General features: G+C 40.2%; 1 protein-coding gene across 2 annotated transcripts; it reads right to left on the reverse strand.

Moving 5' to 3' along the window:
• Nucleotides 1-825: 825 nt before the first annotated feature.
• LOC148356972 (E3 ubiquitin-protein ligase TRIM39) lies at nt 826-19,321 on the reverse strand. 2 transcript variants are annotated; one of them, XM_088347921.1, is made up of 14 exons: nt 19,204-19,321; nt 17,081-17,222; nt 15,872-16,115; nt 12,834-13,021; nt 10,973-11,077; nt 10,808-10,903; nt 10,472-10,705; nt 8,540-8,684; nt 8,343-8,390; nt 7,339-7,365; nt 7,194-7,258; nt 7,020-7,130; nt 6,840-6,958; nt 826-1,532 (listed from the first exon to the last, which is right to left on the reverse strand). In XM_088347921.1, the coding sequence occupies exons 2-14, from the start codon at nt 17,219-17,221 to the stop codon at nt 1,283-1,285; spliced, it is 1,773 nt and encodes a 590-aa protein (XP_088204047.1). In that variant the 5' UTR covers nt 17,222; nt 19,204-19,321; the 3' UTR covers nt 826-1,282. The 2 variants fall into 2 exon arrangements, with proteins under 2 accessions (XP_088204047.1, XP_088204048.1); XM_088347922.1 differs by having other exon boundaries at nt 10,472-10,700; nt 10,806-10,903.

The raw sequence follows: 19,321 nt of genomic DNA on the forward strand, positions 1-19,321 counted from the left end.
GATGCCCTGCTCAATCTCGTCTGGCTGTTCAGTCAATCGTCGCCTTTGAAAAGGGACCACATCCCATTTTATTGTCTTTTGGTGGGTTTTATTTCCTGTTTCATGTGTTTTCCCATCCAATTTTGGTACTCACACAACAGTAGAAACAGAGAAAAACACAAATTTATCATCAATTTAACATTTTGATCCATTCTGGGTATATACAGTACTGTAATATCAGGTAAAAATTACCAAGCAAAAGTGATGGTGTTACTTTTTATAGCAAAACTGTTCTAGGGTTAAATCAAGGCAGCCATTCTCTTATTTGCTGTCGACTGAAGATGGCATCATAGTTTGATGCAATGTTTTTTTCACAACATCAATGTGAACAAAACAGGCCGACTCTAAATTTTGTGTCAAAAGTTTTCACCCCGTGATTTAGGATCTAGCATCAGTATTATCACACACTTGCTGCTCGTGACGCTTTACACTGAAAAACAACAGCGACCAGATGATAAAGCTGCTGCATTTGAGTCAGATCAGGAGGCTTCTACTGGACACCAGTTCTATCTTTATGAGGGGGAGCAAACCCCTACCTGAAAAACTGGCCTGGAGAGGGATGGGTGTTGCCGGGCTGTACTTGCCCAAGACACACCACAGGAAGTGGTGCTCTGACGACACTGGTGACCCTGACAGTTAAGGGATCCATCAACTTTGAATGTATACAAACAAAACAATAAAATACATTAATCTTCTACATTTAATATTGATCAACTTTTTAGGTGTACTCATCAGGGTAACCCACCCGTTCTTGGGGGTGATCAAGCACCCCAAAAAATGACACCATTTTCAAATCTCTTCTTTAATAAAGGAAAGGATAGACTCGAATATGAGGAAATGCTATACAAAATATAAAAAGGTGGTTGAGGGATTTGTGAACCGTGTAGTGGGAGAAAAACTCGATTAATGAATTAAACAATATACCGAATACATGCGTTTAAAAAATACTCTTTGGTCGAGAATTTTTCATTTATTTTACATTACAAGAGCCTCACCATGATGGAGCTCGTATCATGGTCGGCCATCTTGCTGCTACGGGCACCCACAACCAAATGGCAAAAACAAATGAGAAGAAAAGTGTGCCGTTCGGTCACTTTGAGTCTCTGCGGTTTTGTGTTCTTCCTTTTCAGTTGCATGACACAATACAGCGGCATTTAGTGGTTAAATAATACACACTGTCCCTTTAATAAGAAACTTTTAGTCAGGAATAGAAGGATGTGAAGAGTGCGCGCGTGTTCTGGGATCATTCGGCCGTGTCGACGGGCGTGATGACGAGCGGCCCGTCGTTCTTTCCCGATCGGTTGGTGCAGGGGCTGAAGAAGGGGAAGATGCATTCTGTGAAGGCGTCGTTGAAGGTGTAGATGTGGATTTTGGCGTCCACGTTGTAGAAGGACACCTGTCCCCGGTCGAAGTCGACGAATATGCCGATCTTGTTGGGTCGGAGGTCGAGGTGGACGTCGGTGGACGGCTCGGTGCGGAAGGCGTACTTGTTCCTGCGGGGCGAGGCACAGGTTGCTAGGTGAGATTTGAAAACGGAACTCCACCTCCGTGATTTTGGGTACGTCCCCACTGGAGCCAACGAATGCTCTTTGTGAGGACTTTGTGGTCAACTTCTGGAGTAAAATGACTAAAATCAGATCCAGCCTATTAGCCTGTCAGAATGTAAAATCTAAAATATCTGGAAAATCTATTTTACCTGAGGAAATACTGAAAAGGTTTTAGCCTTGGTTGATGCAAGCACACTTGGTTGAGTTGTAGGGTAAATTAAACTATATATATATAAATGTGTCTTTTTATGGTATCTATTCAGATTTGCTGAGGGCGATGTGATCTTATATTCAACCCATAAGAACAATGTATGGTCTCACTGCACTTCTGCTCACAAAACCCAATGTCCCAAACATATCCTGCTATCTTCAACGATTGATTTTCTCATTAAGTTTCCTCAAGATAGCAAAACAGCATCCAGCCATCTGTGCTTGTGTTTAAATGAGCTGGGTTGTTCTCAAACTGATATATCGTGATTAAATTGTCAAAGAGAAGCTGGTTTCCTTTAAATTCATATTCCTTTTTTGCACACTGTGTAAAGGTCACCATTGTTCATTTTTTTTAAACTCATGATGGAGCTGTCTTCAATGATTGATTTTCATATCCTGCTTTGCACTCTCACGACTGGAACTGCATAAAAGGCGGAACAAACGGTGACTAACACACATTCGGCCGGTGTCCTTCTTGCAAGAAGCAAATTAAAGTCTCACTCCGATTCGAACTCAGGCTTCTGTCTTTTTATTTTACATGTGGGCGGACTGAACCAAAGTAAGAGAGGTTTGAATCCCACAGAGTTTTTCCCCAAGTCAACCCAACAACCTGTTTGTTAGACCTAATTCCCACATATATTTTAAAGACATTGCCTTTAAAACAGTGGTGATGAGCCCCTTTCAGAAGAATAACAATTTGGACTCAAACATTTTAAACAATTATTGTCCAACTTCACGTTTTCAAGAGAAAAAAATGGTTTGTATTCAGCTGTATTCTTTTTTAGAAGAAAACAGCACTTTAGAGAAAATTCCGTCTGTTTTTAAGATCATCCACTGTAAAGAGACTTGTTCGTTGACTTTTATCAGTAAAATGAAATTGCTATCTTGCTTCTTGCATATACTTTGTGCATTTTTGAGCTGCTACTATCTGTTTCCGTTAATTGGCTGGTATAAGTCAAGTCATGTTTATTTGTATAGCCCTTCAGACCACAGATTATTGCAAACCACAAGTTGAATTCTGAATTCGCGCACAGCTTGGCAACATCACATGACTGAGTGGCAAGCTACCCTAGACCACGAATTCAACAAGGATCTGATTCATGATAGAGCTTCACATCAAGGTTGCGGTAGGAATCGGATAATTCCGTTCATCGTGGCTGTGAACTGCAGAACACTGAGAAAACAGTGATACCTATGGATTTGGGATTCCCTGAATTGGAGAACTTTTGAATTGTTTCTTCTGTGCTTATTTGATGAAAATTCTTGTTGTTAATTCGAATTGTTATTTAAATCTGATGTGAATTATTGTATGACTTTAAATTCTGACACGAAACTGATTAAAGTTGATTCTAAAGTGCTATTAGACAGACAGACAGGCAGAGTGACAGAGTGACAGATAGATAGATAGATAGATAGATAGATAGATAGATAGATAGATAGATAGATAGATAGATAGATATTCATCCCCTAGGAAAATTTCCAGAAACAATAATTTCCAGCAGCATTCTCATTTTAAGAATAGAATAAAATAAGAGACATAGAATACAAAAATACCCAATATACCATGTAGAATAAAAAGCAAATGAATAATGTTCCAAAAAATGGACACTGTAATAAAAATAAAAATAAAGCAAAATATGTAAATGTGAGTTTGGGGTTTAGTGTGGGCTTTTACTCCCTCGGGTAGAGTTAAAGAGCCTCACGGCATGAGGGATAAATGATCTGAAATGAATGAATTTGGAATTTGAGGATGAGTGGTTAGCGCGCGTGCAGCTCAGTTCTGAGGTCATGAGATCGAACCTTCCTGTGTGGAGTTTGCATGTTCTCCCCGTGTTTGCGTGGGATTCCTCCGGGCACTCCGGTTTCCTCCCACATTCCCAAAACATGCACGTCAGATTAATTGGCTCGTCCAAATTGTCCATAAGTGTGAATGAGCGAGTGAGTTGTCCGTCTCTGTGTGCCCTGCGACTGGCTTGCAACTAGTTCAGGGTGTCCCCTGCCCACTTCTCAAATATAGCTGGGATGGGCTCCAGCACCCCTGCGACCCTAAAGGCATGGTCGCACAGCCTTTCACGGGCGTATCGCAGCGTTTGACCGTGCTTACACGCGGTACACACGCTAATGCACGTGATAACACCGCGATACAGGCGCAGAACAAACGTGCTATGAACGTGCTCCACCCGCGATTACCCGCTAAAATTTTGCGTCCTACCCGCGTGTAACCACGTCTTGGCCGCGGCCGTAGCACGTCCTAGCATGTTCGTACCGCGTCTTTACCTCGTGTGTACTACGTGTGCCGCCCGCGGTTACCCGTGGTCTAAAGTTTTGAGCAGCGCAAAACTTTTTCGCGCGGCCAACCGCGTGTGAATTTCTTACCGCGTGCAAAGCACTGCTGAATCTCGTCTGTATCGAGATCTCAAAGCGTCCAACAGCGTCTGCTTCACGGGCAGAAATTTCTGGCCGTGATTCAGCCGCAATACGCCCGTGAAAGGCTGTGTGACCGGGCCTTAATGAGGATAAGCGGCGCAGAAAAAGGATGGATGGATGGTTAAAATAAAATTAGGGCAAGGCATAGGCTATCCATGTGATGATAAAGATCTGAGGTAGGCTCATTGATAATTATTTAATTTGGCTCAATTTAACTGACTTGACTTAAGTGTCATTAAAATAAATATATATTACTCAGTATACCTGTATATTATATGTATTTCAATTGTAAAAAATATTTCACTAAAGAAAATGGATTATGTCAGGTATTATTTTTAGTTAAGGGCCTGGTCACACAGCCGTTTGCGTCTGTATCGCGGGTAAAATTTTGCATTTTTTTTTTGCCCGTGGTTGCTCGCGATGGAAAATGCGCAAAATTGGCCAACCCGCTGTTCATCGGTGGTATGCCCGCAAAACAGACGCTTTTGAGCAGGTAACATGTTTATTTTGCCTTTTTCTATTCAAATCGCTCGTATTGAAACTGTTATGCACTGTACCATGAAGCTTATTTCTGCATAATAAGCTTTACGGTAGAGTGCATAACAGTTCTCAAAAGTGATTTATATACGGTGTGCATTACCGTTCGATTACATTCACAACAAAAACAAAGACGGAATGGTTTAAGTTGTATTACATTCCCAACAAATGCAAGACGAAGTGGATTTGGTTATATGTTCGCCATTACATTCCCTAAAAGTGAGATAAAAGTGAGTTTTTCCCAATTGCAAAAAACTGGCGGTTACATAATCCTTTCAAATTAAGAGTCAAGGAAGTTGGGCCTATGCCTATAATTTACAGTAACACCAATCTGCTTGCCAATTTCCTCAACAACCTTTTCCTTCTGTAAAACATTTTTAACCAAACATGCTTGAAGGAACCGTGTGTATTATTTAGCGCAGTGGGTCACTGACCTGTTTTTAGTGGCTCGCCAGCCTTTGCCTTGGCAAAATAATGCTAAGAAAAAACACTGGGTCAATTTCACTCCCTACCAGTAAATCCCAGCTCGATCTCTCCTTCCTGTTCAATCAATCAGCGTAGTCTGAATTATGTTTGAGAGGGACCACATCTCGTTTTATTGCCATTTTCTTGGTTTTATTTCCTTTTTTTCCCAATAATAACAGGTCCCAAGAAATTAGTCTTCAGGAAAAGTGTACAAAAATGACACAACAATCGAGTCAAATAAGGAGATGTTGAAAAATATGAAAATGGTGTAAAAGTGCCGTTGAAGCGCTGCTGGGAGGTACAGTAAATGATTTTAAAATGGAACACTTAACTTTTTACCGATACAGTAACTTAATATTCATTATTCACATAATTTAATAATCATCTTTGTTAAAATACACATTTCATTTATATTTTGAATTTCTTTTAGTAGGTCGCTATTTAAAAGCAGATATAATGGGTTGCTTATACGCGATGGAGGCTTACAAGCCAATATATACGGTACTTAGTTTTTTTAATGTAAATATATTAAATTCTGGCTTAATTTGCACAATTATTTTATTAAATTAATTTGAGAAGTGGAAATTTGTTCTTGCGGTTGCGGCTTGTAATTTGGGTGCGATGGTGGCTCCTGAAGTCAGAGCAGTTGAGAATTGCTGACGAAGCACCTTTTAGGGTAAAAAAACTAAATTTTGGGAAAACAAAAAGAAGAAATAGAGAATGAAGGAAGGCAAAAAGGAAAAAATGTCAAGGAAGTTGGGCCGATGGCACAGCCCAGTAATAAAAGAACATCGATCTGCTTACCAATTTCCTCAACGACTTGTTCCTTCTGTACCACATTTTTAACAAATCATGCTGAAAAGGACAGTTTGTATTATTTGGCGCCTTGTAATTTAAAAAAAAATCTTCATTTGTTTAAAACAACTCATGATTTGAATATAAGTGGAAAACGAAAACAAGAAAAACAAAAGGAAAAAAAGAAAAGAGAAAAAAAGGAATGCAAAAAATGAGTTTGGGCCTATGTCACAGCCCATTAATAAAATAACATTTATCTCCTTGCCAGTTTCCTCAACGACTTGGTTCCTTTAAGCATCTTTTGTTTAAAAATGGGGTACAGAAGTATTATTTAGTGCAATGGTTTACAAGCCTTATGGAGTTCCCGAATCCGAACAGTTTCATGTTTCATATGCGCACTCACCGAACCCTAGTTTAAAATAAAATACAATGTTTTTCCAATTTCAAGACATACCGTTTTCCTCTCAGATCTGTGACCACTTGAGCCAAGATGTCTAGACTCATGTCCTCTTGTGTCGCTGATGGTGACATTTCAGAGAGGAATTTGGGATCATTTACCTTCCGCCGCTGAAAAAACTGGGAATGGAATTCTCTTATCTAAACTCCCTGTTTCACCTTGCAAGTTCAAAATACAGTGTTGTCTTCTCTCCTTATTTTGAGAATCTACTAAAGTTTAAACTTAATATAATGAGATGAAGTATAATGCCTTTTCCTTTATTACAATAATCTCAGTGGTCTAATAATTAGGATCAAATTTCTGAGCAGCCCGGTACCGGTCCGCGGCTCTGTGGTTGCCGACCATTGATCCCAATGACTCACTTGTCTCGCAAGCTGAGGAACCAGTATCCGTTAGTTGGCGTCACCTCAATCTTGCCCTTCCTGTTGATGGACTGCCTGGCCACGCCCAGATCCCAGTCCGTCTTGCCGCCCACCTGTACCTGAAAACGGAAGGCGTTTTCAAACAACGATGCTGGTGGCTCGGCATACGAGCAGGCTTACCTCCCAGTAGTGTCGCCCGGAGGAGATGGCTTCCCTCCCCAGGACACACACCACACGATCGAACCTCTCCAAGTTGTCCGGCAGCAACTGATGCCGATCGCCGCAGCGTACCTGAGCAACGATAAACCGTGAGGCGGGGGAGGCGCGTTAACATCATTGTGTCTGAAGGCTTACGCTTTTCATGTCGTCAGACAGAACAAGCCTGGGGTGGGCTGTGTTGCAGTCCAAAGTGATGTCCACTGCAGGATGCAAGAAATAAATAGCATGAGGGAGTGGCCCGTATCCATTATACGGATTTCAAACGTCTTGGTAAGCCTACCTGCATACTCCTGCACTCTTCTTATCCCTGGGGAGAGAGACGCACGTCAAACGTCACATTTTTAGCACTGTATTCCCTCGCCACTTTCCACTTTGCTGTCTCCGAGCATCGTGGGTTGAAAAATATTCTGTGATCCATTATCCTAGATTTTATATTGCTGAAAGCAGGTGCCAGCAAAGCAGATTTTTGTTCCTCCAAAAACTCAACAGTGACCTGAACTTGAGTAGCCACGATCCATTATCCACAGTGCTGAGAGCAGGGGCCAAGAGATCATATTTTTGTTTTTTGCTTTTCCTGTACTTTTTGCATAAACTGAACTGCACCCGTGATCCATCAGCCCTGGTGGCCCATTACTGCAACCGGGGGGCAGCAGAACGCATTCATGTCGAGCATGGCGGCTCTTTGTTGCTTTTCTGTCCACCAAAAGTGAACTGCACTCATGCAGCCAGGATCCATTATCTTAAAATTAGAATTACTGAGAGCGGGGGTCGGGATAGCAAATTTATGTCATGTGTAGAGAAAACTGCTTTAAATAATATTAGGTTCAGAATCCTATTTGGCCTTGATGCATTATCTCCGATCGACTATTGCTGAGAGCAGAGGCCAGCATAACGCCTTTTTTCAGGGACTGCTAAAACATAGAGGAAAAAAAAAAATCATGAAACAATGAGGAAAAACAACAATCTGTTGGGTCCGTTGGCTCTTTTTTTGCTGTTATTGTATTGCCGTCTAAAATAAACGGCACTCGAGTGGCCCCGATCCATTATTTCTGATCCCATATTGCCGCGAGCGGAGACTAGTAGAAGACACTTTTCTCAGGAGACGTGCTGCAGTGGCCCTTCTAAAACAAAATGCACGATTGTGGCCACAATCTATTATTGTATTACATATGAGAGTACATTTTCCCTGCCTTAAATATATTCAGCTGCCTGACCTCATGCTGGCTTTTAGTATGTTTGTGCAAAAAAAAAAAAAAAGTTTCACATCTTTGGTGCAACACTTACTGGGCTGTGGACGCATTAGGCTAGTCTCCAGTGATGAGGCAGGAAAACCTGAAAAGGTCCAAATAAATTCCTAAACAACATAAACAATCTGAGAAATTTGGTGCAACTACATAATTTGTCGCTGCACTCTTGATGATCTTTCACGAAGACATAATAATGACCAAATTCCCTCCCGGGAGAAAGATATTTCAAATCACCTGTCTCAGTGATGCCCTTCAGCTGCTCCTGGAACTTCTCCACCTCACCTGCCAGTGAGCTGTAGATAGCGGTGATTCCAAGGTCGTATTCGAGGGAAACTCCAGACCAGTCTTTGGGCGGAGCAGGAGGGATTGTGGCAAAATTCTGGAGAGTAGAAAAATATGAGATATTTTTCAAGGATATTGTTGTAATATTAAAAAATGTCAGGTCCTTAACATTTTGTTACTGATTGGTGCGAAAAGCTACGATTTTGTTATCTCATCTCATCTCATCTCATTAACTGCACCGCTTATCCTCAATAGGGTCGCGGGGGTGCTGGAGCCCATCACAGCAATCATCGGGCAGTGGGCAGGGGACACCCTGGACTGGTTGCCAGCCAATCGCAGGGCACACGGGGACAGACAACTCACTGGCTCATTCACACTTAGGGACAATTTGGACCGGCCAATTCACCTGAAATGCATGTTTTTGGAATATATTTCTAAAATAACAACTTATGTTATTACGACGTTTTTACTATGTTATTACCAGGTGGTAATTATTAGAAGTTAAGTTAACCACTAAAACTACATACAAGTTTGAATTCAAAGTTACAAGAAATGACCCATCACCAGTGAGCTATTTTCAGAACTTGTCCGCGGGGTACTCAGGTTTTCTTAAGGGGATACCTGTTGCCGATGATTGGATAATTTCTCTATTTTTAACCTCTTCATTATTTTCATTATTGTTTCTGCGAGTGGGGACCGGGAGAGTTCATTGTTATCGGGCTTAGATGTTCTTTATTTGATATTCTTTCAGCCTAAAATGAACTGCACTCATGTAACCAAGATCCATTATCCCTGGTCAACTATTGCTAAAAGCAGTGGCCAATAGGGTACTTTTGTTTCCAGGTTTGGGTTGCATCCACTCTTTGCCCGCCTAAAATTAACTGCATTGTTCTGGTTGCCATCGATTGTCCGCAGTTGACTATTGCTGAGAGCACAAGCTTAGAGAGCAAATTTGGATCATTATTTTCTTTTGTTCTTCACTTGTATAATGAACAACACCTACAAGTTTTTATCCATTATCCCTAATCAAATATATTCTGAGAGCTTGAGCCGGGAGAGCAAATTTGTAGAATGCTTGGCGTCTCTTTTTTCCTTTCTATCCGCCTAAAATGAACAAGACCCATGCGCCCGTGATCCATTATCCACAGTTAATTATTGCTTTGAGCGGGGGCCGGCAAGGCGCATGTTAAAAATGGGCGGGGCTAATTTGCTGATTTTAACATATAGCAAAGGTTTCTGGTCCAATTAATCGCAATAAATCCTCCTCTACGGTTTACCTCAAAAGTCCCTCCATAAACGTCAGTTGGTCCATAACTCTTCTGCACGCATCATCACCAAAGCCCCCTCTCGCTATCACATCACCTCTGTCCTTCAGCAACTCCGCTGGCTCCCAGTTTACCATAAAATCAATTACAAAATAGTTCTTCTTTACACCTGCATGGTCATTCATAACCTTGCCCTACCTACCTCCTTCACACTGCCACGGCACCACACACCCTCAGCTGCATGCATACCATCAGGCTTTTTATTTTGGCTCACCAAATGTCAAAATTTTGTGTAAAAAAAAAGGACTTCTGGTAAAAATTTGACGATTTTATGCTTATCCTGTCCCCAGTGTTCCCAACATTCAACAACATTCAAATAGCTAGGATTTTTTTTCTTAACTTGCTATATTTTTTTTGTATTTACTTTACCGAGATATTTATCAAATGTAATGAAAGAAAAAAATATTTCTGAGCTAACCGTATTCTAAGTTTTCCAATCCATATTATCAAAGCCACTTTTAGGTCCCAAACAGAAACACTGGTCCCTCTATTCGTGTCCTCAACTAAAGATAATTTTGCATCAAAGATAAACAAAGGAGCGCTGTGACACATGTTTCACCTTGACACCCTGCAGGTGGTCCTCAGTGGCAGAGAGCTGCAGGAGAAAACTCTCCCTCCTCCGCAGTTCCTCTACTTCAATCTCCAGCTGTTGTATCATGGCGTTGGCCTGGCTCTCCGCCGCTCGCCGGTTAACCTCCATGGCCTCCATCAGCTGCGCCTGTGCCCGCTCGATGGCCGCCATCAGTGCCGAAAACATACACACGCTGCCCGTCGTGGCTTGCTCCACCACCAGCTGGGTTGAAAACGAAATAGCCCAAGAAAAAAACTCAAAACAGACGGACAATTCCCCACGGTGGACGAATCAGACGCCGCCCAGTGAGAATGGTTAACAAACCTCCAGTTCGGACACGGACGTTCGAATCTCTTCGATCTTCAGGAGTCTTTGCTGGATCATCTCCTTGGTGTGCTGCTCTGTGGCTTTGAGTTGCGCCTACACACACAATATGTTAAAGACTTTTCGGAGACGAGTGAAACCCCACCAAAACCGATCTCCACCAACCTGCTTCTCCATCCACGCTGCTTCTACTGTCATGGTGTCGTGATCTGAATGCATCTCTAGCTCGCAGTTGGAACAGATGCACTCACCGTCGGTCCGACAGAAAATCTAAGGATCATCAAAATAAGCACGCAGCTGTCTTTAAAAAAATGCGCAACCCAGAGCGTGCCCGTATGGAGGACCATATGTATAAATATACTGTATCTATGAATAAATAATATAGCAACAAATATGTTGTTTAAAAAAGAATGAACACATAATTAACATCTGAATAGCTGAAATGAATGCAATTTATTGATTTACTAATGTTTTTTTTCCATCTATTTTGTCATATCATTATTTTTTTTATTTTATTTAGTCATGTCTTGCTGTCCTTTTAAAAGGATAGTGGGATTGTGGACGCGTTCTTAAGGATGGGCCTGGCACCCGTATGATGCGGCAGGGGTGAACCAGTGAAAGCTGTCGGGCCCTGCTGTTGAACAAAAGAGTGTGCTGTGTCACCCTGACCCGAGTGACATGGTGTCCCGTTTCAGCTGGAGGGACGAAAGCATGACCAACTTGGGTGCCGAGGTGCCTAACTTGTTTGGGTGTTTGGGCAATTGGGTTGGCCAAATTTTTTATTTTTATTCATTTCCCTTTTATTTTCTTTGTTATTGTATGTGTGTGTCTTGCTGTCGGTCACCCCTCTTGAGAGACATGACCAAGGTAAATAGATAGATAGAATTTAGTCATGTATTTTCTCATTTATTTTTGTGTGTATTTTGTCATTTATTTTGTTGTTTATTTTGTCATTCATTTTGATATTTTTTCATGTATTTAGTCTGGTATTTTGTCGTGTATATTGCCATTTATTTATTTCTGTGTTTATTGAGTAGTGTATGAAGTCATGTATTTTGAGTGTTTTGTCTTTTATTTTGTTTGGTATTTTGTCGTGTATTTTGGCATTTATTTATTTTTTTGTTTATATTGTTGTGTATTTTTTATGAATTTTGTCGTGTATTTTGTCATTTATTTATATCGATATTTATATTGTTGTGTATTATATTATTTTATTTTGTTGTGTATTTATTTGGGTAATTTGCTTTGTATTTTTTTTATCTATTTATTTTGATGTTTATTTTGCTGTGTATTGCCATTTATTTTTTCATGTTTTTTGTCATTTCTCGTCATTTATTTTTTCATGTATTACCTTGTGTATTTTTTTGTGAATTTTATCATTTATTTATTTTGGTATTTTGTTGTGTGTTTTATCGTTTATGTTTGGTCATGTATTTTTTTCATTTATTTATTTCTGTATTTATTTTGTCCTGCATTTTCTTGTATATTTTGTCATTTATTTTGTCATGTATCATTTCTTTAATTTATTTTGGTATCTATTTTGTCATGTATTTTCTTGTATATTTTGTCATTTATTTTGTCAAACATCATTTCTTTCATTTATTTTGATATCTATTTTGTCATGCATTTTGTCCTGTATTTGTGTATTTTTTAAATTGATTTTGTCATGTTATGTATTTTGTCACAACAAAATGTTATTCAAACAACGAGGAGGTCCTGTTACCTGAGATTTTCACCAATTGGTTGACAGAGATGAACGAAACGCCTATAGGTTAAAAGCAACACCAGTTCGCCCCACCCTCTCATTGGAAGAACATTTTGTTGTGACAAAACACACGAAAAAACAAATGACAAAATAAAAACTGAAATAAAGAAATTACAAAATATTAAACAATTGCATTTATGTTAGATAATTAGGTATTGCATGATTTATTTATGTGTGATATGGCATATATTTGAAGGTATTTATAAACACTATACATTTATTCCTACATATGGCAGAATTGTTCCTCCATAGTTTCCTTACCATGATTCCTCTATTGTGAAGCTCGCAGAGAGGAAGGCTGTGGCTGTTTGTGGCCCCGATGACTGTGAACCTCCTTCGCCCGGGAGGGTCGGTTGCACGAGGGGTAGCTTGCGGGGGTCCACCAGCCCCCATGGCTTCCGAGATGGGACTTTGAACTGGGAATGAAGACGCCAGGGAGAGGTTGCCACCTTCATTGGCACACAACAGTGATGGGCAGTTAGCTTAATGAACCGACTTACATTTCAGGGAAGCACAATAATTATTGGAGCAAAATTCTGGGTTGTTATGGTCCGATTACCACAAAAAATGAAGCCACCTTTTAATATTTAGAGGAAAACTATTTTGGAAACATGTTTATCATCGCTGTACAATATTCTCTTAACTGTAAACAAAAGTCATGATACACACGTATTATGTCATTGTCAAGTGTCTGTGCTGTAAAAACTGGGGGTATTATAAGTTATATTTTAATGAAACATACTGTTCAGTGTCGTTTTATAAAATATTTGGTTAGTGCCCTGGCTCAAAAAAGGTTAAAAAACACTGCCTTAAAGGAACATTTTGTATTACTCGACCAATAAATGTGCATCTGAAAACGAGTCCACATGGAAAAATAGAAAAAAAAAATACAGAGACCACCAAAAGCACAGTTTTCCTTCTCATTTTTCATCTAGTCTTATGAGAGGTTTTTGGGTTTCTTAGGTTCCCGTAGCAGCAATACAGCAGACTATCATGTCAGCTCCCCTACAGTAGGTGAGCCGCATGTTATGTCGAATAAATGCAAATGTCTCACTATAGAGTATTGAAAAAAAATCATGTTTTTATGATTGCAGGTTCCATTCCCAGCTCCTCCGTCTTTTATGTTGAAGTGTCCTTGGGCAAGACGCTGAATCCCTAATGCCTTGCATGTCTGCGATGCTATCGGTGTGTGAGTGTGTGTGAATGGGTAAGTGTGAAGCAAATTGTAAAGCGCTTGGGCAGGTCTTCAGCGACTTGAAAAGCGCTATATAAATGTAGACCATTTACATTTACATGATAGCACATGTATTGAAATCAATATTGTTTTCTTTTTAATGACTGACGTTTCTTTTTACCATAAGGAGGTATTAAACAATACTCACTGTACCTTTGATTTTTTTTTAATGCAGTGAAAAACTTTTTTGAGTATCTTAAGATTGGCAAACTTACCTAATAGGGCAATTTTTTCATTTAAAAGAAAATACAAAAAATCTGCCACGTTAGACAATGTAAAAAAAACAAAAAAAAAAACGTACTCGATACATGTAAAATGTAAAAATTTTTTTGCACTGTCTATCACAGGGTGTGGACAAGCTATGGCCTGTGGGCTGAATACGATCCGCCTGTTTAAGTTAGCCCTCCAAACAAAATTGGTAAAATATAATGATGATATATGGTTAAAAGGGTACGTACTACAAAAAAAACTGAAACATTGTTTTTGAGCCACTTTTGTCCCAAGTGCCCCTCTCCCCACAAATACTTTTCATGAAGCATTTTTGTGCATTTGCTCCTTTTTATCGTGTATTTTGTCAAAGCATTTATTTAAAAAAGAATATACTTCTGAGCTAGCCCTGTTGCATTTTGACTTTTTTTATATTTCATGTCTAAAAAACGGGAATAAATATTGGCATTCGCTTAAATTCGGAGTGTTTCAAAACCAATTTGATTATACAGTCTACGAATAACAATTATACAATGAAATATAACATGCAGGCACCTAAGCTGTCTTAGGGGGCACCATGTTAGAGGCCCATGATCTATAGTATATTATTGGGATTTTAGCATAAAAAACTAAATGTATTGTGGATCTAAAATACATTTCCAAACATTGTAAACTTGATAATCTTAGAAGTGCCAAAAAGGCCGACTTACATTCAGGAACTAACTTCACCTTGCGGCACTGTCATACTTGATCAAATCAAATTTGTAAAGCAATTTTCAGCTAAGGAATTGCCACTCAAAGTGCTGTATAAAAACACTCAATGTAAAAGGAAATAAATGAAGCAAAATAAATAAATAAATAAATAAAAACCTAATTTTTCCACACCCAACACCAAATACACAGACACAAACGATGGATATAATAATAATAAAACATATTATAAAATGAATATGGATATGGAAAGGCACATATTAACCATGTGAGGAAAGATACCTCAAGGACTCTCATCCACACTGCTAGGGGTGGCAACAAATAGCCTGACAAATGATTTCCAGCCATTAAACTATAACCTACAAGTGTGCCTTCCACACCTAAGGAAACACTGACATAATAAAAATCAAAAATAAAATAATTTACTGCAGAATAAAATGCGATGATTGGATGGTAGTAATGATAAACACGTGCGGGGGAGGCCGAAACAGCAGGCAGAGTTTCTCAAAAAGAGGACGGTCTAATAGCAAAAATCAAGTAGCGAACAAACAAGTGGGCACAAAAGCAACTAACAAAATGTTCAAGCAAGACACTAGAAACAAAAAACAAACTTGACAAAGTTCAAACAAGAAACAACGACTGAAACTGAAAATAGAAACTGCAAGGAACAAAGTAACAAAAACAAACCAACCTGGCGTGGTAGTGAAAATGACTCAGAGGCTGACAAAACGACCCACCAGAAATGGCTGAACAATAATGTCCTTTTAAAGGGGTCAGGAGGATTTGGGCACAGGTGTGTGATTATTGGACACACCAGTGCCCAGTTCAAAACGCCAGTTGGGGCCAATGCGGCTGAATGCTGCTTGACCATAGGTTTTGGTCCTCACCCGAGGGATGGTTAACAAACCGCTGCCAGAGGACCTCAGGGACCACGAGTGCTAATTTAATAAAAGCAAATCAGACAGATAAGATGGCCCAAGACCATTAAGACATCTCGAAACTAGTAATAGTACGTAAAAAAAAAATAGATTCTGAAATGCACGGGGAGCCAATGCAGAGATGTCAAAACTGCTGTAATATGATCCCTACCCCTGGCCCCCCATGGCTTTTGCCACGACGCAGACTCACCAACTGACTCTAAACTGACCTTGCTCCTCGCCTTGCAGCGGAAGGCTGGCGTGAGGTCTCGGCAGCTTACTGGTCAGTTCGTCTAACAACTCGTTGGGCATGGCACGCTCACGTCCTTTTACTCCCTTCTTGTCCTTGGCCAGGCTTCCTGTCCCGCCACCAGACATGGACCGGAATTGCTCTGTGATCTCGCGCAGGGTTCGGTTGATCTGGAGGTCTGGACGCTTCTGGAAGGTCCTTTTGCACAAAGGGCATTGACACACCTGTGCGCAGTGACGATTTAGTGTACAGCAGACCATTACAAATGTGTGGCGAGGGGGCCGGCAACCCAATATGTTGAAAGAGCGATATTGGACCAAAACTACAGAAAACTATTTTTTCTGGTGCCGCAATATATTAAAAGCCTTCCATAACCTTTTTTATGAAAGTAACACATGCTGTATGTATCTATATTAGCCTACGAGCATCCTGATACAGCACGTGATTACTCTGTTGTAGGAAACCTCAAGTTTAACTTCATGACAATACTAATGAATTACAGTATGTTTAATGCTTTCATACAGTTAAAAAAATGTAAATAAATTAATCACATTTTTTATGTCATTTTAATTTCTTGGACAAAATGAAACGTGCATGACGTGCCCCTTATCTGTAACACTAAAAGAGTGCAATAAAACGGACCATGCATTTAAACCAAATAAAAAAGCAGCATTTTGAAAACGTAAAGTAAATCAAATTAAATCAATACGTTTAACTTTGATTTCTGTCGGTGCATGAGTAGAAAAACAACATCTTCTTCTTACTATCTTTTTAAATTAGGGGTGTAGCAAGTTACATTGTGACGCTGCCCCTATAGGGGGCAGAGCTTGTGCCCTGGACAGCTTTTCTGTAACACAGGGGACAGGCTAAAGAGAGGAAAACAAGATAAGGAATGATACCCCGGAGTTTTGCTTCACAGCTAAGTTCTCTTGGCAGGAGTTCAAGCCTGGGAGCCACAATTTCACATCACAATATAGGACTTAGCTGCGTTCGAGGCGACAACCTGAATCTGGTGTTTTTCCGATACTAGTGAGAGGGCAAAACAAAAGAATATATTCTCCCACATCTTTTTCAATATGTAAACATTTTTGGAAAAGTGCCAGGGAGCCTCTAGGCAGCACCAAAGAGCTGCATAAGGCCCCAGAGCCTCAAGTTGCTGACCCCGGTGTAAGGGAATTGTAGGCCCTACCTTGGCCCCATCCCAGTATTGATTGATGCAAGTGACGCAGAAGCTGTGGCCACACGGTGTAGATGACGGGTTGTTGAATATATCCAAGCAGATTGAGCACTGGAACTGCTCTTGAGACAGCAGACCACCAAGAAAGGCCATCCTGCAAAAAGAATAGGTTCTGTTGTCAAAATAACCACACTCACCTGCATGGGAAATCTTTAAGGGATTCACCCTTGCGCATGACATAATACATAATATATTTTTTTATCTTTTAGCAAAAGAAACCCTGGAATACATTAAGAAATATAACATTAAATATTATGTGCTTTGTTTTTAAGCCCTCGTTTTCGTTTGCCCGACAATATTCAGCAACATTTAGTGTTTTAATAATAATGATAATAATAATACATTGTATTTCGAAGCGACTTTCAGGAGACCCAAGGTCGCTGTACATATGACAAGGACACAACAATAAACGAAGAGTAAAACAAGTAATAAATAGCAAATAAAACACATTAAAGTTAAAAGAGGCGGTGTGTAAGGCAGATGGTCAAGAAAAGGTAAGTCTGAAGAGGTGAGTTTTGAATCTGGATTTGAAGGTGGACAGGGTCTCAGAATTTAGGAGGTCAGGCGGCAATGAGTTCCAGAGCTGGGGGCAGAGCAGCTGAAAGCTCTGCTCACCATGGAGCAGTGGCGGGCAGGGGGTATAGTGAGATGCATGGAAGAAGATGATCTGAGGTTGCAGGATTGCGTAGCAGTGTGAAGGAGGTCGGAGAGGTAGGGAGGGTCAAGGTTATGAATGGCCATGCAGGTGTAGAGAAGGATTTTGTAATTGATTCTATGGTAGATTGGGAGCCAGCGGAGTTGGAGGACAGGGGTGATGTGACGGCGAGAGGGGATTTTGGTGATGATGCATGCAGCAGAGTTATGGACCGGCTAAGGTTATGGAAGAACTTTTTAGGTAAGGAATTGTAGTAATCGAGGCGTGAGGTGACAAGGCTATAGACGAGGATGGCTGTTGTGTGTGTGTAAATACAAACTATCCCTTTAAAATGAACTCTGAAGTGTAGAGGTCCCCAGAGAAAGTAGGCCATGCTGTTAATTTCTCCCTCTTATGTGTTGCATTTTAAGAAACAAGCAGAAAATGTTTCTAGTTGCAACCTTTGAAGCTCCGTGACTCTATAGTTACGTGTACAATGTGCAGTGCTGCTCTATATAAGGTTTCAACTTTGCCCAGAGCCTAAAAAAATCAGGACTCAGCTAACACACTCAGTCATTAGAAAATAATTTTATCGTTATCCGCTTCTAATTGACAAACATCTGCAGATTGATTATGATGCCAGGGTTGGGTTATTCTTTACTGTTATTCTGCACTGTTGTTGAGAGCTTGTGCCCTGTTTACATCATTGTCACCATTTGCCAATCATGTTGTTGTTGTTTGATTTTCACACGGGTTGATTTACTTTTTGTAACCTAGGAGATTAAAAAAATAATAGAAGAAAGGGCTCACGGGGAAACCTTTAGGACAGGTTCAATTTTTACATATTTAGGGTTTTGTATGGTCCTCTCCTGTTCTTCAATGTGCAAAGGGGCCCAAATCAACACAAATGCTTGGCCTCCATCAGATTAGGATGAAATGAAGATTTTAGGAATGAAGCGGGGTGAGATTTTATCACATCTTGAAGGTGACATTCTGTACAAAGTCACAAATTTTAGTATGTTGCTGTCGTTTTGCAAGATGCTTCCTTTTTATGAAATTACTCAGCGGCACAAAGGTAAAAATACAAGACAACGCTACTGAGCACGACCTAATTAGTCTGAGCTAATTACTTCCTCACTGTGACGTTGATACTTCATGGGAAGAATATCCAACTTATTCACAAGAACAACAGATTACATAACAAAACTGGATTTAATGAACTCGTTAACAGATACTCTTCGGAAATAAGATATTTGATCCAATTCAAATGTTAATAAGAGGACTTGAACAGGGAATGAAACAAAATAGACTTTTGTGAGGTTTCTTCTTTAAAGGACAAATTCCTGTTGCCTCTCCTTCCTTAACGAGAACCAGTTCTTACATACAAGCCTACATTCCATTTCTGCCATTACACTCAATTAAGAATAGGATGAGCTCCTACCTGATTTTCGCAAGATCCTCTCCAGCGTGGACAAGACGACCCTCTCCGGGATGTGGGTTGCTCTTTTGGTAGCCCGTCGATGAAGTGAGGTATCAGGGTGTGTGTGTGTGTGTGTGAG

The sequence above is a fragment of the Urocampus carinirostris genome, chromosome 11 (assembly GCF_059441175.1).
Source record: "Urocampus carinirostris isolate Australia breed hairy pipefish chromosome 11, RoL_Ucar_1.0, whole genome shotgun sequence".
Lineage (NCBI taxonomy): Eukaryota > Metazoa > Chordata > Actinopteri > Syngnathiformes > Syngnathidae > Urocampus > Urocampus carinirostris.

Bases quoted from the DNA above. Each gene is read 5' to 3' on its own strand.
- LOC148356972 (XM_088347921.1), bottom strand. From the start codon at position 17,221: ATGGCCTTTCTTGGTGGTCTGCTGTCTCAAGAGCAGTTCCAGTGCTCA. The intron at 8,685-10,471 runs GTGAAACATGTG...TCTACTCTCCAG, and splicing joins ACCACCTGCAGGGTGTCAAG to AATTTTGCCACAATCCCTCC. The intron at 7,259-7,338 runs GTAGGCTTACCA...TGCATCCTGCAG, and splicing joins AAGAGTGCAGGAGTATGCAG to TGGACATCACTTTGGACTGC.